At 40.2% G+C, this 22,371-nt stretch overlaps 1 protein-coding gene across 9 annotated transcripts; it reads right to left on the reverse strand.

Annotated features, from left to right (window-relative positions):
- Nucleotides 1-372: 372 nt before the first annotated feature.
- LOC149768316 (uncharacterized) lies at nt 373-22,352 on the reverse strand. 9 transcript variants are annotated; one of them, XM_089928987.1, is made up of 5 exons: nt 22,127-22,352; nt 19,379-19,467; nt 3,774-3,963; nt 1,449-1,544; nt 373-570 (listed from the first exon to the last, which is right to left on the reverse strand). In XM_089928987.1, exons 1-4 carry the CDS (start codon nt 22,312-22,314, stop codon nt 1,514-1,516), a joined length of 498 nt encoding a protein of 165 aa, XP_089785113.1. In that variant the 5' UTR covers nt 22,315-22,352; the 3' UTR covers nt 373-570; nt 1,449-1,513. The 9 variants fall into 9 exon arrangements, 3 of the variants coding, with proteins under 3 accessions (XP_089785113.1, XP_089785112.1, XP_089785114.1); XM_089928986.1 differs by having other exon boundaries at nt 19,379-19,473; nt 22,127-22,345; XM_089928988.1 differs by lacking the exon at nt 1,449-1,544 and having other exon boundaries at nt 3,856-3,963; nt 19,379-19,473; nt 22,127-22,339.
- Nucleotides 22,353-22,371: the final 19 nt, after the last annotated feature.

The following is a 22,371-nucleotide window of genomic DNA, read 5'->3' on the forward strand; positions in this document are numbered from 1 at the left end:
GTGTTCCTGCGGGTGCATACTCCTGGCCGGCGAGGGTGGAGCACCTTCTTGTTGTTCGGAGGGTGTCCAGGCAGCGGAGCCATCGGCAAAGTGAGTCGGCCTCCTATTACGCCCACGTCCACTCCCTCGTGCCATATCAACCTACACAAGTTACTATTAACATTTTAAGATTTCAAAGAAAATATATCTAGAGGGCACTTTAATAAGTCATTAGATATTTTTCCCCTACTCACACTTGCCTGAACCTAAACCTTAGGATACCTAAACCTTAAGCTCTGATACCACTCTGTCACGCCCCGAATCTAGGGTCCGGTACGCGACCGGCCGCATGAGCCCTAGAGCAGTGCCCTAAAGATCATGCAAGGCCTATGATTAACAAAATTCCAATAAATCCACAATTAATTTAATAATTCAAATAAACAAATCCGACATGTCAAATAAACAATTTAGTTCAATTACGAGCTCTTCAAATGTTCATCGACATCAAAGAAGGATAAACAACTAACTAACTAATGACTCTGGTACTCGCACTCTGCGCCCATCCCATCCAAAACTATGCATCCTGCAACTCTGGTAAAGAAGAAGGAGAAAAAAAAAGGGGTGAGCTTTACAGCCCAGTAAGAATCCCTACACATCCACACCAACACAATAATAATATAAATATGAAAACCACGGCAAGTCGAATCACATACCATGAAGTCATAAACCAACTATCAAAGCTCAACAATTGATATAAATATGTATACCAAACATCAATAAAAGTCCAGCCATACAAGAATAATATAGCATATAATAGCTCATAAATCCGTATTATAGTTTTAATGCCTTTTCTTCAACTAGATCCGGATTAATTATCTTTCCGACTTTGGGTCAAATCTCGGTCACATTTCTCAGCCTGTGGTGGGGCAACCAAATTATCACATTTTTAGCCTGTGGCGGGGCCTGCACATTATTGTTCCACATTTCTAACCTGTGATGGGTCTGCCAAAGTATCACATTTCAGCCTGTGGCGGGGCCTGCACATTATAGTTCCACATTTCTAGCCTGTGAGGGGGCCTACCAAAATACCACATTTTCAGCCTGTGACAGGGCCTGCCATAAAAACAAGATAAACCCAAAGTTCCTTTTCATACAATCCAGTTTACATCTACACATCAATTTTCTTTTATTTATTTCCGGCTATAAACTAACCACAGTCACGTTTCCAGCCCGTGACGGGGCAACCAATATCACATGGTTAGTTTAGAGTACCACATCCATCAGTCGAATTTTGCAGGTGTAGGTTATGCGCATGCATGCATCCATCATTATACTAATCACAAGCAAAGACGATCAAAATACAATTTAAATATAAAAACCATTTTGCTTTGTCTGGATCATAGCATATCAAACATATATATAGTGCAAAATATTTATATCATGTAGGATTGGCGTACAAGGATTCTTACACTTTGTTGGAAGCTAATCACCCGCCCTCACGGTGATCTATGAACCGAGATGCACAGGACTCTGCTCAGCGTCCTCTCGTCCAATAGATTGTTCCCCTACAGAACCAAGTCATTATTAAAATTTATCAAAGATATATGATGATCTAGGATCCCTGTTTAATCCTCTAAAGGGTCCTCTAAAATCTAGCATCCCAAGTCTATCTAGAGTCCTTAAAGCCATGATCTTCCCGGATCCAAGAGTAAAAAGGAAACCCAACAACAAATAAACAAATAATATAATAAAAGGGTTATATAATAAGAGAAAGAGAGGGGAAAGACCCTCTCTCTTCCTCTCTTCTTCCTTCTTCCCGACGGAAAGGGGAGAAGGGGGTTCGGCCGCCGGTGGCCCACGGCTGGCGACGCCCCTGGTCGTCAGCCTGTGGCAGGGCCGGTGTGCCGGCGGTGTGTCCCCAACCGGTGACGACCGGCCGGAACGAGAGAGGAGAAGGCCGAACAAGGCGTCGACTTCTCCATCAACCCGGCAGCTTTCCGGCCTCATTCCCCAAAGAGATAAGGGCCAAAGATGATGGAGGAGAGGGAGAAGATGCTCACCTTGCCTCCGGCGAGGTCCTCCCGACCGGATCGACGGCGAAAGCTCCGATCCTCCCCACGGCAAGGTAGAAACCCGATCTCTTCCTCTCTTTTTTTTTTCCTTCTGTGTGTAGAAGCCCTCGGTTGATGCCCTAGGGGAAGAGAGAGAGGACTTCCTGATTCGGTAGGGTTTTTATCGCCCTAAGATCCTCCTTCCCGGTGGATTCGGGAGGAGGGGAAGGCTTCCGAAAGACAGGGGAGGGAGCTTTTCGATTCGGGAGACTCCCTCCCCCATTTTCACGAGTTGGGCCGCCCTTCTCAGAGGCCGGCCCAACTCAAACGTGGGTCTCTACAGTATGAGTACTCCACATAAGATATCTATTATTTTTTACATTATTATTCTTGTATGAAGCTTCTAAAATGTTTTGAATTGACAAAAAAATCCCTTGCTTTAAGTAAACTTAACTTTTCCGTAAAGATTGTGATAGTTAATAGCTGAGTGGCAGGGGAGCTTTGGATCAGAGGATTCAAACATTAAATCAGCTTTATCTGTCTATTCTGAAGAAATACGACGGAGAAAATCAAGAGGAAGAAAAGTTAGTTTGGCTAATGTTCACTTCAGCCTGATTTAATAGGTCATATAATAAAAATCATAATAAAACATTATTATGATTTTTGTTATAAGACAGAATTGGTAAGGCAGAAAATTGGAGGGGACAGGTCCTCATTTGATTGTGACTGGAGAAGTGGAGACCCAGTTAACCATTGGATTGGTGCTGGTGGAAGGTATTCTGATCCATTTGACCATTAAAGCCTTTAGTCCAGAGCCACCAGATCTCAATCTAATGGTTGCAACAAACTTCTACAAATAAATAAACCATGATCATCTAGACTTGTCTCAATTATCAGGGATCGACTTATATATATGCATAAATGTAAAAATATATATAGGGTTTGGTGATAATATACCCAGGTGTAAAGAAAAGACTCTACATTCATCACCAATTTCAACTTAGTAATCAAGAAATGAAAAATGTAAGCTGTTGGATGTGATTTAGAAGCTTTTAAAATATATTTAGACTTAAAATCATCTAACTTGCAGATCTCTAGTCTGCATATAAAGTACCCCAAATATATAGTTGTAATAGAACATTATAGTGCATTGATTTTGGGGTAATTTGATGCATAGTCCAGGGTCTAGAAATCATGATTCATGACTTTTTGTATATAGATATTCTAGGCCTTCTACATCATATCCAATGGCTCACATTTTTTATTTTTTGACCACCAACATCGTATTTGGTGATGGGTGTAAAATTCTTCTTTTTTCACAATGTGCAATCTAACCGCACTCATATATAAATAGAGACAGAGAGAAGAGTTAATATGTAGGTAGGCTTCCACACAATAGTCCAAATTAAGGTTTGTTGAACCGACATTTACTATATGCATGCATCTAAAAAATGCACGACAATAGTGTGCCCTTGTTGGCTCATTTGGATACCGGCAATTTGTCTGACACCAATATTATGTGTCCTCATTTGATACCAGTCTGTGGTATACAGTATACCGATGCCTTACATTCAACCCAGCTATACAAAAAAGAAGAGTTGATGCCGCATAATGGCAAAGACTTCATTTGAGCACATATCAAGAGTCATCAAACAAACTGTCAGAAACTAATTAGCAAGACTATTATCAAGTTTCTAAGCAGCAAATTATAAAAGTTTATCCATAGAAAGATTAATGACCAACTTGTATGTTGATATTTTCATCACTTTTGTCCACAAACTTCTTTCCATAATGAAGTTAAAATCACGCATTCGATGTTCATCACCTTCAGACATCCCAAGAAGTTGGAGCTTTGCTGGACAGAATGGAATAGCAGCATAACTACTGTCAACTAAGAAATGCATGAAAATAGACAACAACCACTGTGGCAGCCCTGCAAGACAGAACAAAACCCTGCAGTTCACAAATGATTTAACAAGCTTATGTATGACACATTCTTCTCTCATGTTGGCGTATAGGATTGTTACTGTGAGTAGTCAGTCACGTCAAAGGCTTCCCATATCAAGATTGACAAAAGTTGAAATCTGAAAAGAATATATGTATGATATAATGAAGTGCTGAACTGTCAATACAGAGCAAAGCACAGTTTACACCTAAATGCTTCATCTGATTCGAATCAACAATTACTCGCTTGTACTTCTAGAGAAAAAGAAATATCATCAGATCTTGTTCATTGATGCATTAAAAATTCATATAATTGGAAAAAATGTAAAACATAAACCAACGCTTTGAGTTGGATTGTACAGATGATATATTAAGTGGCCAGGGAGGCCTTGGATGGTAACCTACTGACATTAAGCATGTGTGTTAGCACATCTTGGGAAAATCAACCATGAGCTATGTCATCTAGCTTCCAAGAGGGATCTTAAAATCAGAGGTCTGAGTAAATATACATTGTGATCTAAATAATCTGATTATAACAAGATAAATCCAATTCACAAGTATCCTACCTGAACACATAGCAAGCTACAAAAAAATATTTGATGAAATAGCAAACATTCTCTAATTAGACAACAGAAGAACAAAATGCTGTTAAAACTATAGTTAATGGAATTTAAAGCAACAGATATTTAAATGCTATGCAACAAAGCTTGCAAGTTATCCAGCGAACATGTGATAAAGTATACTTGACATGCACATGTGCAGGAAGGTCACAACTTAGACAGAAGATATCCAAGGTTATCAGAGAAGATGTATATGAAAAGCTAGCTGATATGGTGGAGAAAGGAGAAGGGCTCCGTGAAGAAATTACATTCTATCACTCAATTTTAATTCAATACTCAGCTCTCAATGGTTAACTCTATCTGAAAGACTCAATGCCAGGCTGTATACAGAAAATAAGCAAAATATTAACCTAAACCAAAGCCAGTCTGACCATGGATTACAGGGTTTTCAAAACCTCAACATCAGAACCACTAATCCTGTACCACATCACTATATATATATATATATATTAAGATTCAGATCTTACAAAATAAAGGAGTCAAATTACTTTATGCCAAATCCTGCTGTTGCCCAAGGTGACAAGCCAGGAGGGAGGGGGGGGGGGGGGGGGGGGGTGAATTGGTTTCTCTAAATTTTTACTATCTTAATTTAGTCAATCGATGAATGAGTGAAATTTAGAAACAATACACAATGCAAACACACAAGAAGTATAGTGGTTCGGTGCTCTCCTAAGCACCTATGTCCACTCCCCAAGCGACCCCTTGGGAATTCACTATAATCCTGCGGATTACAGTTGGATTGTTTTCCGGGCTCACAATCCAAAAACCTTTACACTTTGGTTTTCCGGGATCACCAAGAATCTATGTTGGTTTTACGGGCTCACCAACGAACCTTTACAAGTGGTTTTACGGGCTCACCAACAAACCTATACCGATGGTTTTACGGATTCACCAACAAACCTTTACAATGTGATTAAAAGGAGAAGAAAGTTGAAACTCCTAAATGAGCAAATATAACAATTGTAAGCTACAAGGAAGAGTTTAGAATATAGTTATCGCTTGATGAGACTTCTCTCTTCTTTGTCAGGAATGCTTCACTCTTCAAGAGTGGATGGAGCTCTTAATGTCTCTTGGAATCTGCTCAACCACTTCCTTTTGAATCTTTGAATGAAGCACTTGGATGAAGAAGATTAGGTCACTTGTCTCTCTTGTGTAAACTTTGATATTTTGCAAAAGGATGTTTTCTCTGATGAATAGTGTCCCTTTAAATAGTTTTCCTCATCCATTGGACACCCCCCATTGGTCAAATTTCAAAAACTAGCCGTTACTTGCCGTTGGGAGGACAAAAAGTACTTCTGTAGAACTAGCCGTTATGCTTCTGCCCGTGCTTGGGTCGACCCAAACTTTTCTGGGGTCGACTCAAACCACTGTTCATCAGACTTGAGGTCGACTCAACTTTCACTGGGATCGACCCAACTTTCACTTGGGTCGACTCATGCAACATTGGGTCGACCCTCTCAAGAAACACAGAACCTTGTATTTCAGCCTTCCTTCACTTGGGTCGACTCAACTCTTTTTGGGTCGACTTAAGGATCAGTTGGGTCGACTCAATTTCCACTTGGGTCGACCCTCTCAGGGATTCCAGAGAACCGATTTTTGAATGACATAGCCTTTGGGTCGACTCATGTTCAGTTGGGGTCGACTCAAGGTGGGGTCGACTCAAATTCCATTTGGGTCGACCCTCTCAGGGATTCCAGAGAACTGTTTTCTTGAGGCTTGAAGATGGGGTCGACTCAGCCTTTACTTGGGTCGACCCAAGTACTGTTCATCCGTGCCATTTTTGCAGAAGTGTGCCAGATGGTTCCTTGATGTGCCGGGGTCGACTCCACCAATCTTGGGGTCGACTCATTCCACACTTTGCTGCAACTTAGGGTTAGATTCATTCATATAATCAATGAAATATTCTTCAAGCAATTTTGAATATATGTCATGGTGGTGCTATATACTCTTAACAATGAAAATTACTATCATCTCCTTGAGAGTACGTTTTACTTGAAACTTTGACGAATTAGAATTTAGAATTCACTATCATTCTTCAAGCAAATTTTATCTCATTATTAATCATTGAAATACATCTTGATCTCATTCTACTAATGTACCGAGAGTGACGAACTTAGTAATGATGTATCATATTACCTTGTAAAATTTAATTAGATATTCCTTCAATGGTTGAGTTAATCATCAAAATACCACTATCATCCTCACCTGCATCAGTGGCAAATATGTATTTTTCAGCAGATTCAACGAGTCTTCAATAAAGAAACCTGTAGTGGGTCTGAACCCCAAGTTTTATTATTCCCCAACCATTGAACAGTTTAGTCAATGTCAGATCTGATGGTGCTGATTTCATCTTGAAATTGTCGACAAGTTGTAATTAGTAAGGTCATCTTCCACTTGCTACATTTTCAGAACAAATTGTTCCATAATTCTTGCAAGTTACCTTTTTTGTTTCACCAAGATTTTGCACCTGATGATTTGCAACTACTCAAGCTACCTATGCCAAAGCAGGACCTACCATGTGCCAGTTTAATTAGGAGTCAAAAATCTCTCTTGACATAAGCTATGGAAGCTACTCTCTCACACCCCTACACTCACATACACACACAAAAGGATCCAATGTCAAGGCAGAAAACGAGTTCAAACAGGTCTAGGCAAAACTCCTAAAAGGGTTTGAAATTTCAAATATAGCCCAATCCAACAAAAGATCAGGTGCAAAACATCAAGCTGATCATCCAGACCAGGTTGACATTTCGAACATATTGAGTGATTGAACAAGTACACCAAGCCAGGACAGCTCAAAATTGGTTGACATCAAATATGGATCTTGCCTGGCAGAGCATCAGGTCTATTATATAGAGTCAATCCCCTGAATGAGCTAACATACAATTATAGGCATAGGAATCCAGCCAGGCTTGGCTTAGTCATTATGAAGTAAACAAAAAGGGTCAAAAAGCTCATAGTTGCAGCTAGTCTATGAGTTCAAGTTCCATCAGTTTGATAAGTAAACTAGTTAAAATCTTTTACCCCATTTGCCCATATCGAATTTTGACTAGTTGGATCAGGTGATCTTAGTTCAAATAGTGATCCACATCAAGCCTTATACCAACAATTTGGGGTAGGCATTGTGAACCCCATACGCATCAAAATCTATCAAGTTATGCTAGACAAATGGCAATTAAAGTTGGCAATTAAAAACAACCTGATTGGAGGTATATCCAAATTAAATCAATTCCTTGATTCATATCAATTTATGACTCAACAATCTGTTCAAACCCTTAGGGATAATTCAAATTCTACCTTAGTTGAGGGTAAGCCAGTATAAATTATTATACTCCATTAGACCATACTAAAACCTGAACTAAGTGAAGCACACGATCATGACTCATATCACAATAAAAAATTGGAATACAATATCAATTGCAGCTCTATCCATATCATTTTTGAATTTATGTTAACATTGAACTATGAAATTGGACTCATCTTAACATTAAACTATGAAAAGAAGAGACCAAGCATGCGTGCACGCACAGAGGTATATGAAACTACAAAACTGGAAGTCTGTATAAATAAAATCAAATTAATTCCTTTGTCCATGTTGATATTAGAGATCTAGATTGCAAGAATGACTTGTACTGAGTTTGAAAATTGAAAGCAGCTATAGATAGTTAGTTGGTCCTTAATCCTAAAGTTCTGGTTTATTTATATGAAATCAAATTTGTTTCTTCCTCAAATTAATGAAATCAACATTACTGTCAAATTGATAAGTCAAACTTCTACATTCTTAAACTAATTATATGGATCTGAATATCTACAAAAGTAATGATATAAACATCAAAGCACTTGATCTTCATATCTGGATGCTAGATTAAACTCAAGTTCCTAAGCTGAAAAGTCTCTTATGCCACTAAGTTGGCACCTTCTCCTACTCAAACGCATCTCTTTATTTGTCAGTTTATCAACGATGTGTGAAACCTTGGATGTGCCCATGATAAGCTATTTGGCTGATGCCCTAAATAGGAATATCATCAAATGAGGATCCATAAAGCTGGTCCCAAATGGTTAGGAAAAAGGCTTAATAACATGATTGTGGTAATAACATTAACAGATAAGCCACAAATCCAATGCTCAAATCGCTAAACCAAAGTGAAGAAGAGTTTTTATTAACATAAAAAATCAATTAATGTGAAATGAAAAGACAAAAGAAATGATTCACAAAAAGAAATTATAGAGTGAGGTGGGAAAACTCTGGCATCTTACAATCCCAAGTGGGTTGAAGTTGAAAAAGACAAAAGAAATGATTGACAAAAAGAAATTATAGAGTGAGGTGGGAAAACTCTGGTAACTTACAATCCCAAGTGGGTTGAAGTTGAAGTCATAAATTTGATCAAACTTGAAGAGTAAGTTCCACTTTCTCTTTCTATGTCCTGAACCTACAGAAGAACTGGAGGCTGGCTAACGTTATCCCCAGCCTTGGCAAGGCTCCCAATTTGGGACGACTGAAGCTGAAAAGAAAGTCATGGTTATATGGAAAAAATGAATTAAAACTAGTTAGGAGTTCAGGAGTTAGAGAAAGATGCTAGAGCCTGGTAAAAATGACATTCAACCAGGTTGTTTGGCTCCTGATATTGTTGAATCTTATAGTCTGACCCTGGAATTGTGGAATAGTTGTTAGTGGTGCTTAAGGCCTATAGTCCAAGGAAGTATCAGGGACTGTAAATGTAGTTCCAGGAGGCCCCTGTAACTCCCATTCAAAACTGATGACTGGCCGCATAATCAGCTGGAGAACAGCATTAACAAAAAGAAATCATAGAGTGAGGTGGGAAAACTTTTGTATCTTACAATCCCAAGTGGGTTGAAGTTGAAGTCATATATTGGGTCAAACTTGAAGACTGAGTTCGACTTTCACTTTCTATGTCCTGAACTTGCATACGAACCGGAGGCTGGTTAACCTCATCCCGGCCTTGGCAAGGCTCCCAATTTGGAACAAGTGAAGCTGAGAAGAAATTGATGGTTATATGGAAAAAATGAAGCAAAACTAGTTAGGAGTTCAGGAGATAGAGAAAGATACTATAACCTGGTAGAAATGACATTCAACCAGGTTGTTTGGCTCCTGATATTGTTGAATCTTATAGTCTGACCCGGGAATTATGGAATAGTTGTTAGTGGTGATTCAGGCCTATATTCCAAGGAAGCATCAGGGACTGTAAATGTAGTTCCAGGAAGCCCCTATAACTCCCATTCAAAACTAATGACTGGTCATGTAATCAGATGGAGAACAGCATTAGAAACATCTGTTTTGAGAAATTATGAACTCTGCATACACAAGTTAAGCAAACTCCATCAAATGGTAACAGATTTGATATAGTATAAAGTGCCTAAGAAGTAAGAACTTCCTCAAATTAATGAAATTAATGGTAATGTCAAATTGATAAGTCAAACTTCTACATTTCTAAACTAATGATGCAGATCTAGACATCTATAAATTGATGATATAAAAGATCTTCGTATCCAAAAACTAGATCATACCCAAGTTCCTAAACTAGATAGGACTTCTAAGACCTTGAATTGGTTGCTCTCCTCCCAAAATATCTTTATTTTCCATCTTTATCAACTTATTGTAAAACCTCGGGTATGCCTAAGGTATGCTGAACCGGTACCGGTGGCCTATCGGACCGGTTCGGCTTATTCGGAACCGGAAACGGTACCGAGCCCATACCGAAACGGACCCAGCCGGAGCCGGAGGAGACAAAGGCCTAGAGAGAGCAAGCGGGGGAGGGAGGGAGGAGAGGCCTCTGCAGCGCCCCCGCAGGCTCCGTCGCCCCCACGGCGGCCTCCGATGGCCCCCCACGGTCCTCCACGGGTGGCGGAGGTTTCTCCTTCTCCCTCCTGCCCCCGCTCACTCTCTCCTTCTCTTCTTCTTCTCCGGATGGGTTCGGCCGGTATGGGCTCTGTACCTTTTTTTCCGGCTGAACCATACCCGGTCAGGGTTCGGATCGGCACGGTACGTGCTGAACCGGGTACCGGCCGATTCAGCATACCATGGGTATGCCCATGAAAAGCTATGTTAAATGGAAATTAAAAATTAACAACATCAACGGGCGCCACTAATCCAAAATGGAGAAGAGCTTTATTAACATAGAATCAACTACTGTCAAATCAAATGACAAAATGAATGATTGACGGAGAGAAATCTTGGCATCCTATGTGGGTTGGAGGTGAGACCTGGAACTATGGTCATAAATTTGCTCAAACTTCGAGGAGTAAACTCCAATTTCTCTTTCTCTGTCCTGAACTTGGGAAGGAAATGAAGGCTGGTTAACCTCATCCCAAGCCTTGGTAAGGGCCTATTGTTGGGAAACTAAAGCTGAAAAGAAATCGATAGTTATATGAAAAGATTAAGCATGAAATAGATAGGAGCTAAGAAGATAGAGAAAGATATTATAAGCTAGTAGAAATGAGATTCAACCTGTGAATGTGTCTTTTGATACTAATTAGTCCCATACCCGGGTCCCTGGAATAGTCGTTAGCAGTGTTTCAGGCCTATAGTACAAGGAAGCATCAGAAACTATAAATGCAGCTCCATGAAGGCCCTGCAACTCCTGTCCAAAAATTTGATGACTGATAATTTACTCAGCTGAAACACTCATCATCAAAAACATCTTTAATAAGAAATTATTGTTGAATGAAGAGGGAGAGAAGAGAAACTAATGAAGAGGGAGAAGAAAGAAACTCAAAGGAGGGAAGGACTTGTGATTTATTCCATGAATCAACCAATGCTTGAGCCATTACAAGAGCCCGCCTCTTATAGTTGAAGGTGGCTATACTAGAATGGTAAATCATCAACCCTATAAACATGGCAACCCTAAATCATACAGCTCATGTGCACCAAATCATATAGTTCAGATACAACTCATATATACAACTCATATACACCAACATCCTCCCTCAAACTCAAGATGGTAGTGAAGATGCTAACTTGAGTTTGCTAACCAAATCACGATGACGCCTCGGTGGATGGGCCTTCATAAAAATATCCGCAAGCTGATCCGCAGAAGCAACATGTATCAATTGAATAGTGTCATGCTTGATATGATACTGAATGAAGTGACAATCTATCTCAATATACTTCATTCACTCATGAAATACATAATTATAAGCAATCTGCATTGCACTCATATTATCACAATGAAAAGAGGAATTACTAGTCAAAGGAACACCCATGTCATGTAGTAGTTATCTAAGCCATAAAAACTCAGAGATAGTATCTGTCAGTGCACGATACTCAACCTCCATACTAGAGCGAGAGACAACCATCTATTTCTTGCTTTCTAAGAGATAAGAAAGGAAACAAGCAAGAAATAATAGTCAGTGATAGAGTGACGATCTGTAAGGTCTCCAGCCTAATTAGCATCTGAATAGGGCTGAATATCCAAAGTGGAGTAAGCTGAGAAATGAAGGCTGTGGAACAATGTACCCTTAACATACCGAAGGACATGTAGGACTGCTGCATAGTGTGTAGAGTGTGGTGCATGCATAAATTGACTAACCAGGATGACTGCATAAGAAATATCAGGACGTGTAATGATCAAACAGATGAGACTACCAACCAACTACCGATACAAAGTCATATTTGTCAAGGGCTCATCATCAGTGGGAAGAAGCTTAACATTTATTTCCAGAGGACTCTCCATACTCTTGCTATCTGTCAACCAAGCACGAGATAATAACTTAGAAGCATACTTAGCCTAGAAAAGATAGTAGCCATCGGAGCTGGATGTTACCTCAAGACCAAGGAAGTAGCTGAGAGATCCTAAATTCTTCCTCTCAAACTGTTGTCTAAGAAACTTCTAAAATGCATGAATCCTTGAGATGTCATCTCCAGTAATAACCATATCATCCACATATAACAAGAGAAGAACAACAGCAGCCTCAGCTCGTCGAAAAAACAGTGCAAAATCATATGCACTGGGAGTGAAACCTTGTTGAGTCAGGGCTAAGCTGAACTTAGAAAATGAAGCCCCAGGAGACTGCTTAAGGCCATAGAGCGCCTTTCGAAGATGACAAACCTTTCCAGGCAGATAAGCAAAATCTAGAGGAGGTTGTAGATACACTTTCTCAGCTAAATCACTATTAAGGAAAGCGTTCTTAATATCCATCTGATGCATCTTCCATCGCTTAACAGCTACAACTGTAAGTAAAGAATGAAAAATAGTAAAACGTGCTACTGGAGCAAAGGTCTCATAGTCAATACCATACTCGTGTGAATTCTCGAGCCACAAGACGAGCCTTGTAGTGTTCTACTAAACCGTCAGCACGAGTCTTGATCTTATACACCCACTTGCATCCTACTGCGGTTTTTCCAGGAGGCAAGTCAGTCAGATCCCATGTATGAGGATTATGAAGGGCTTGGAGTTCATCAGATATGACCTTCTACCCAAGAGGATTAGAACTGCCTCGTAATAATTGCGAGGCTCATAGAGGATAGCAAAAGCATAAAAATAGTGGTAATCACTAAGATAAGATGGGGTGGATCTTACCATACTAGAGCGTTGAAGGGCAGTACTGAGGAGAGGCTTGGATGATTCGGTTGTGATGATCAGATCAGTGGACGATCTAGACCTGGTGGAGTCGGACATTGAGAGATTGCCTGATGAGCTCTCATCACCTGCAACAGAAAAAGAGTCTGGGAAGAGACAACAGTGGGGTTATTGAAGATAGCAGAATACTGAGGAGGACCCGTGAAGAGTGAAGGGATGCTAGTAAACATTTTGTGTTTCCAAAATTGAACATGTCGGAATATATGAAGTCGTTTGGCTATAGGATCATAACAACGATAACCTTTATGTTCGATATCATAACCAAGAAAATAGCAGAGACGTGAGCGTGGTTCAAGTTTAGCATGCTCATGTGAAAGAAGCAGAACAAAATAAGCACAACCAAAAACTTTTAGGAAAGAGTAATCAGGGACCTTCTCATAAAGAAGCTCATATGGTGATTTATTTGAGATCGTGGGAGAAGGTACCCGATTGATGGTATAGACTGCTGTAAGAGCAGCCTCTCCCCAGAAAAACTTAGGTAAGGCAGCAGAAAGAAGGAAGAACCTGACAGTGTCCAAGATGTGTTGATACTTTCGTTCGGCAAAACCATTTTGCTGAGAGGTGTAAGGGCAAGAATGATTGGATATTGTTCCATCTTGTTTAAGTGCTTCCATGAATGAGGTAGAGGTATATTCCATAGCGTTGTCACTACGAAAAACTTTTATGGGCTGACCAAACTGAGTTTTGACCATCTGTTGAAAATCATGAAAAATGTCAAGCAACTCAAAGCGATCGCGTAAAAGATAGAGTCATGTATACCGCGAGTAGTCATCGATAAATAGCACAAAATATCGTGATCCTCCGATCGCCGAGCTGCTCCACTTCTCCATTCATCATGGGATTCCCAGACAACATTTAAGTAGTGGCTTTCTTGCTCCAGTAATTTTTCAAGAAGTATGCAATTGATCTCCACTTCGTCACTCCTAAACTTAATGTTGGTTCAGGAAACCGAGCAAAAACCTAAGGATCTACTAAGTTTCTCTGTAGGTCGATGGTTCTTTGGTTGTTCTCTTTTTCTTTTTTTCCTTCCGTTCCTTTCCTTTCTGTTCTCTCTCTATGGAACACATGTTTGTCAGAATGCTAAACACATCGTGAAATAAGTCATCGGGAAACCCAATCCTAGTACAAGGCAGTAAGGCACACTCGTGGGAAAAAAAAATCTGATATAGCATAGACTTAGGTGTGTATGACATAGATATACAAGTAACTGCTTATCTCTTCCATAGGCTAAATTGAACTTTGATTTGTTGTTGCAAGACTTGATAACCAAATGTGCAAGGACCAGCTCTCTTTTTTGGATTCTTAGACTTCTCCAAAGGTGTTTCGTAATGGGTTGCTCAAACATAGCACCATCTTTTGTATTGAGTAATCATGAAGAATGAATGTTCTTGGTTCTATAGATCTTGAACTGAGTTACCGAGACTGCACAAGTGCAAAGATAGGTCATAAACAGCAAAATGATGCTTCAGTGGAGGCTGTATTACCTGGTCCCTTCTGTTTAACCCAAAGTACCCCGACATGACTCTTAGATATAATTATGGGCATGACATCTAAAAGCTTGATTCACTCTACTTAACAGTTAACATATTCCTGTACGCAATAATAACACGGGCTCTTCAATACTTCCATTTGCTTAATAAATAAAACAAGCATCGGGTGGGAACGGACTAGCCTTTTGTTTTATACCTCCCACCTTTCTTCTGTTGGAAGGTTAATGAAGTGGGAATTCCATCGATCTTCTCTACGTCCCTTCTATTCTTTCTTTGTGGACAAGATGGGTTGGTGAATCATGATATTAAAGTTTGAATTTTTTCTCTCCTTATAGTATTTTATTTATTTTAGTAGGATTATTTATGGTAATATAGTTTGCATCCTATGTAGATTTTTTTGAATAAGTTTTATCTTTATCATTTTTGAATAGTTTGCATTCTGGACGTTCTCGAATCTTGACAGTTGCGACTTCAGCTTTTTCTCCAACTCCACCTGTCAGTCTCCAGCACCGCTTTCTCACTGTCGAGTTCGGCACCGCTTGTTGGGACTTGAGTTTGTTTCTTTTGACATGATCAAGTTTTATCATTTTCAACTTTTTTATATTTTGATTTGTTTGTGGTGATTGTCTTAATTGCTTTATTTGATAATATTATTTTTATATTTAAATGTCTAATCGAAAATATGAATGTGGGTATGAAAAACTCAAAAAAAAAAATCGAAAAACTGATTCAATCTCAAAAGAGAGCTCTAGATAGATTTATTGTCACAAACAAACAATTATTTAAAACTAGATGAATTATTTTTAAATAAATTTTAAAATATTTTGCACTTATTAAAATTTTTTCATCATTTTTTTTAAAAAAAGGCCTCCCTTAATGAGTTCGCCTTAGGCCTCTAAATGCATTGAGCCGCCTCTGGTCGTAACAGGAGCAGGTCCCCAAATATCAAAGTGTATCAAATCAAAAAGTGCAGTGGAGAAAGAAACACTTTTATTAAAGGACAAAGCATTTTGTTTTTCTAATTGACAAGATATACAATCAAAAGGTTGAAAGTTAACTTTTCCCAAATGACCACTCGAAGCCAAAGACTGAACATGAGACAAAGAAGCATGCCCCAAACGAGAATGCCAGAGACTCGAGGATACAGCAGCAACTAATGGAATAAGATTAGAGCTAGCTACATGTAATGATGTAAGCTCAAACAGACGACCAAGTTTACGTCCGTCCCAACGAGCTGACCCGTCTCTGATCCTGCACATCATAACTTTTGTCAGTAAAAGTTAATTTAAGGCCATGTTCCACAAGTTGACCAATAGACAGCAAGTTAAAAGATAATTTCGGAACAAGATATATATTTGGTAAGGAAAGGGTAAAAGTAGAGACAGGACCTATGTGGCTAGCAGCCATATGGAAGTCGTTAGCAGTATAAATAATAGGAAGAAGATTTAAGTTTGTTTTCAAAAGAACTAAGGAGGGATCAGAGGTCATGTGATTACAACAGGCGGTGTCAATGAACTAGGAAAAAGGTTTACTTGAGATGGTAGAGAGGGCAGTGCGAGATAGAACCCGATGAACTATTGCCTCAATATTTGTTGTAGTAATGGATGAAGTGGGCTTAGAAGAAGAAGTCACAGAAGTTGACGAACCAGTAGAAGCAACAGCCGCAGTCCTGTGTGATGAGGCCGCTTGGGCTTTTTGAGCTGCTTTCTCCTCAGCCTGTTTCTTTCTGCACTTTTAGATCTTATGACCTATTTTGCCGCAATGGAAGTACTGTCCCCGAAATTTACTAGGCTTTTCCCTATTTGACTTCGAAGGGGTAGCTGCAACAACTGGAATAGAGGCAGAAGGAATAAAGGGAGTGGGTAAAATACCAATTGATGTGGCCATAACCATATCAATAGAAACACCTCGATGAGTGGCCTGACGAGTCTTTTTGGAGATGAGCTCGGTGAGGGCTACCTCAACAGTCGGTCGAGGAGATCGATGAAGTAAAGAAGCTCTGGTGTTCTCAAATTTATCTCGAACGCCCATCGTAAGCTAAATAAATTGCCGACGATCCCTATATTCCTAAAAACTTCTTAGCATAGCCCTCGTTTATAAAATTAGGATTAGTTTGGAAAAGCTAGTCCCAAAGACTGCTAATCTATGAAATGAAGTCAAGAATAGATTGAATAGATGTCTGATGCAACTGATGAATCCTAGACTCCAACTAGAACTGAAGAGCCAAGTCGCTCGAACAATTATAACGATTTGCCAAGAATTCCCATATGAGCTTGGCATTTCGAAATTTCGGAAGAAGAGTCTGAATAGAGAGAACAGATGTATTAATAAACCAACATAAAATCTTACAGTGTGTACTATCCCACTCCTGTTGTTTTTCAAAATCAGCATTGGACTCTGTAGAACCCTTTTTAGGAGCCTTCTTGTCTCTAGTAACGAATCTTCATAATCTGCGCCTCCTAGGACCAAATATTATAGTTGGACCCATCCAGAACGACTTCAATAGGACGCACAACATCATTTGACGAAGCCATGATTGAAGTCCCATTCAAAACCTGTCGCTTTTTTTGTTTCGCTTCCTAAGCCCTCAAAATTCCTCAGATCTCCACTCCCCCTAGATCTCCCTTTGTCAGAAATGGAACACTCAGAGAGAGAGAGAGAGGGGGGGTGGGATATCACGTCTCCAATGTTAGAGAGAGAGGAGGGTGGGTGGGATGTCACGTCTCCAATGTTAGAGAGAGTGGGGTGGGTGGGATGTCACGTCTCCAATGTTAGAGAGAGAGGGGGGTGGGATATCACATACTCAGAGAGAGAGGGGGTGGGTGGGATGTCACCAAGAGCGGCCCAATGTATTTGGGAGCCTAAAACTGTTTTATCTTTGACGCCTTCCCTGCAGTCGGTCGGCTTAAGGCGAACTCATAGGAGGCTTTTTTTTCTTTCCATTTTGTCTTTGAGGCCTTTTATGTGGTGGGCCTCTTTTGGGTTGGGGCCTCAAGCGACCATTCGCCTCAGTTGCCTAAGGATTGGGCCGGCCTTGGATGTCATGTACTCAGAGAGAGAGGGGGTAAGTGGGATGTCACGTACTCAGAGAGAGAGGGGGTGGGTGGGAGGGATGTCACGTCTCCAATGTTAGAGAGGGGGGGTGGGTGGAATGTCATATCTCCAATGTCAGAGAGAGAGAGGGGTGGGTGGGATGTCATGTACTCAGAGAGAGAGAAGGGGTGGGTGGGATGCCACATCTCCAATGTTAGAGAAAGAGGGGGTGGGTGTGATGTCACATACTCAAAGAGAGGGGATGGGTGGGATGTCACGTCTTCAATTTCAGAGAGAGAGGGGGGGTGGGATGTCACGTGCTTAGAGAGAGGGGGTGGGTGGCACGTCACGTGCTCAGAGAAAAGGGATGGGTGGGATGTCACGTTTCCAATGTTAGAGAGAAAGAGAGAGGAGGGTGGGTGGGATGTCACGTACTTAGAGAGAGAGGGGGGGTAAAATGTCACGTCTCCAATGTCAGAGAAAAAGAGGGGGTGGGTGGGATGTCACGTACTCAGAGAGAGAGAGAGGAGGTGGGTGGGATGTCATGCACTCAAAGAGAGGGGGTGGGTGGGATGTCACATACTCAGAGAGAGAGAGGGGGTGCGTGGGATGTCATGTCTCCACTCCTATATTTCCACTCCTCAGCTTGTTCCCTTTCGCGTCACGTCGGTGGCGCTGGAAAAGAAGCCAATGGATTCCCAGGGCCGCCCAAGGCCGAGAAGAAGCCAGCCTCTGATAAGCCGGTAGAGGGGAAGGAGAAGGTGGTGGAGGACTCGGGGGTGGCATGGAAGACGCGGAAGATGGCCGGCGACGGACTTGCCGGGGCGAAGTGGATGCCGCTGAAAATGAGGGTGCCGAGGCTGTGGGCGAAGTTGTTCTAGGGGAGGGAACGAGGCGCAGCCAGAGAGAACGAGGATTGTCGGCTAGAGGAGGAAACTCCCATACCAACAAGGCTCTGATATCATGTTGAACGAAGAGAGAGAGAAGATAAACTAACGAAGAAGGAGAAGAGAGAAACTCAGAGAAGGGAAGGACTTGTGATTTATTCCATGAATCAACTAGTGCCTGAGCCATTACAAGAGCCCACCTCTTATAGTTGAAGGTGGCTATACTAGAATGGTAAATCATCAACCCTATAAACATGGCAACCCTAATAATACAGCTCACGTACAGCTCATATACACCAACAATTATGAAGTCGGCTTAAACAAGCTATGTCAAGTCCATCAACTACTGATAGACTTTGATTTAGTAAAAAGTGCCTAGGAACTTTCTTAACTTAATGAAATCAACATTAATGATATAGATCTGAACATCTGCAGTCTAATGATATAAACATCAAGGTGCAGGATCTTCATGTCCAGAAACTTGATCAAACCCAAGTTCCTAAACTGGATAGGACTTCTATGTCCTTCAATTGATCCCTCTTCATAAATTCATTTCTCTTTATTTTTTGGCTTTATGAACTAAGTGTAAACCTTGGACATGCCCATGATAAGCTATATCATAATGAAAATAAAGATCAATAGAATCAATAGACAATCTACTAATTTAAAATGGAGAAGAGCTTTATTAATATAAAATCAGCTAATCAAATAAAATAAAATGAAGGAATTATTGACAGAAAGAAATTTTAGAGAGTTGGGAAAATTTTGTAACCTTACCATCCCAAGTGTGTTGAAGGTGAGACCTGGAGCTGTGGTTATGAATTTGTTTATACTTGAAGGAGTGAGCTCCACTTCCTCTCTGCAACCTGGAACTGAGAAAGAACAGGAAACTGCTTAACCTCATATCAAGCCTCACCAAGGCCCCCATTATTAGGAAAATTTGAAGCTGCAAAGAAATCCATACCCATATGAAAGATGAAGTACAACTAGGTAGGAGCTAAAGAGATTGAGAAAGATATCATAAGTTAAAACTTATAAACTAATAACTTTCAAACTGAGTATTTGGCTTGCGATACTATTGACTCTTGCACTCTGATGCTGGAATAGTCATTAAAAGTGTTTCAAGTCATAGTCCACGGAGGCATCAACAACTGTCGATGTACTCTCAGGAAACCCCTGCACCTCCTATTCAAAATTGATGACAGGTCATATAATTGGGTGGAGCATGCATTAGAAACAGATTCTGTGAGGAATTACAAATTCCACATACCAAGCTATGCCAACTCCATCAGCTGATAATAGACCTCGATTTACTATAAAGCCCCTAAAAGACTTCCTCAAATTAATGAAATCAACATTTACGTCAAATTGATAATGCAAATTTCCATATTCTTAAACTAACGATATGGATCTGAGCATATATAAATGAATGACATAAACAACAATGGATAGGATCTTCATCTCCAGAAACCAGATCAAACCCATGTTGCTAAACTGGATAGGACTGCTATGTCCTTGAATTGGTCCGCTTGTCCTAAAACTCATTCCTCCCTATTTTTCAGCTTTACCAAATCAATATAAAACTTTAGGTAGCACATGATAAGGTACCTTACAATAAAAGTTAAAGATTAACAGCATTAACAGACAAGCCACTAATCCAAAGTGGAGAAGAGCTTAATTAACATAAATTGAGCTAATCAAATGAAATGACGAAAGGAATGACTGTCAGAAAGAAAGTATAAATTGGGTTGGGAAATTTCTGGAACATACCATCCCAAGAGGGTTAAAGGTGAGAGCCAGAGATATGGTCTTAAATTAGCTCAACTCAGAAACGTGAGGTCCATTTTCTCTTTCTTTGTCCTTAACTTGGTGAAGAACTGGAGCCCGGTTATCCTCATTCCAAGCCTTGGCAAGGCCCCCATTATTGGGAAAACTAAAGCTAAAAAGGTCAAGTACAGCAAGACAGGAGTTATGAAAATAGAGAGATATTATAATCTTCTAGAAATAGCATTCAACCTCAGTGTTTGCCTTCTGATACTTCTGACTGTCAAACCGTGAACCTGGTATAGTTGTAAGTAGTGGTTCAAGCCCATGGTACAAAGGAAGAATCAGGAATTCCAATTGTAGTTCCAGGAAACCCCTGCAACTCCTGTTCAGGAACTGATGACTACAAACATCTACAGTAAGAAACTAGGAAATCTACATACTTGCCTATGCCAACTCTATTAGCTAAAAATAGGCCTTGTTTATTACAAATGGCCGAAAGGACATAGGGAAAAGAAGATCGTGCATTCGCTTGATTTTTCAATTGTTTCTTCCCTAAAGTCTGAAAGATTAGAAGATGTTCTATTCTGACCCTCAGCCCCAACATAAGGCAGAGATTTAACCCTCAGCCCCGACAAGAGAAGAGTAGCAGGATGTTTGCTGGGTACTGATTACAGAAACAACAAAATACCCACAGCTGGAAAACAATCATAGGAACAGAACTATAGCTAGGGCCCCCAAAAAGGTTCAGCAAGCAACAAGAGGACATGGTTCTCTTCTCAATTACCTGGAACCTTAGTTAATAGCATTAGTTAATATTACAAAAAATTAATAGCATTAGTTATTTTAATTTGGTTGCTAGAAGGGCAGCTATTTTAATATTACAATAAAGAGGTCGACACATGAAAACAGTTTGCGAACAACCCACATTCACCATATAATTCAACCAGTATCTATGACTATATATGAACTCAGGAAATGGCTATTGGATGATCCATTTGTAATTCAACCCACACTTAGGAATAATGACTCAGGAACATGGGCATTAACTCACGAATGGCTGTAGAACAGTGCATATGAAATACCATAGTGGATAAGTAGTGACATGAGAGAATGGCTACCAACTCAAGAAATCAACTCAAGTAAATGGCTATTGACCAAGAAAAGAAATCTACCCAAGAAAATGCTTCAGCTCAAGAAAAGCCCCTTCATATATATTCAAAAAAAAAATTCAAGAGAAGAAATGAACTAGCTGAATTCAAGAAAATGGCTATTGGATGATCCATATCTAATGTATGATTGAACCACTACATATGAACTAGAACATGGCAGACCGAATTATAATCATTTTCTTGAATCTCTTGCACCAGCAATCTTAGTATTAAATCTTTTTCACTAGGGTAACAAGTGACCTACCAAGAACCTATTATAATATCCAACATTCGTAAATTTTCTAAAAAGTTCGCGCTTTCATGGATCATATCTCGATCCTTAAAGCCAAAACTGTTAAAGATGGATATGCGTTTAAGGTTGAAAACACTGTCCCAGTAGAAATCGAAGAAAAGATATCGGCTTGCAAGAAGTAGGTGAAAAAACCGAGGCCATAAGATTGTAATAGAGAGCGAAAAGATTAATTAAAAAAAGAATTATGATCGAATTCTTCAGATGGTTCTTGAAGATTCTACTAAACAAAAACAACAAAAACAAACCCGGAGAGAGAATTCTTGAAATGAAAAGGAAATAATGGAAGAAAGAAGGGACCTGGCCTTTGGAGGGAGAGGATCCAAGAACGGCTTTGGCTTCGAAGAGGAGGCGGCCGCGGTGGTGCCGATGACGATATCCCTCATCGCCATCTGTCTGATCCTTCCTCGTAGGGCGCAGCAACCGATCGATTCGTCGTACTGCTCTCTCTCCAGCCTTGTTTTCCTGAAGACGAGGAGGTTACGCATGGAAGCCTATATATAGACACGTAAGGTCCGCAAGCCTTGACGACTTCGCGTAATGAG

The sequence above is a fragment of the Phoenix dactylifera genome, chromosome 2 (genome assembly GCF_051530095.1).
Source record: "Phoenix dactylifera cultivar Ajwa chromosome 2, Ajwa_hap1_PhDact_Kaust_v1.1, whole genome shotgun sequence".
Taxonomy (NCBI): domain Eukaryota; kingdom Viridiplantae; phylum Streptophyta; class Magnoliopsida; order Arecales; family Arecaceae; genus Phoenix; species Phoenix dactylifera.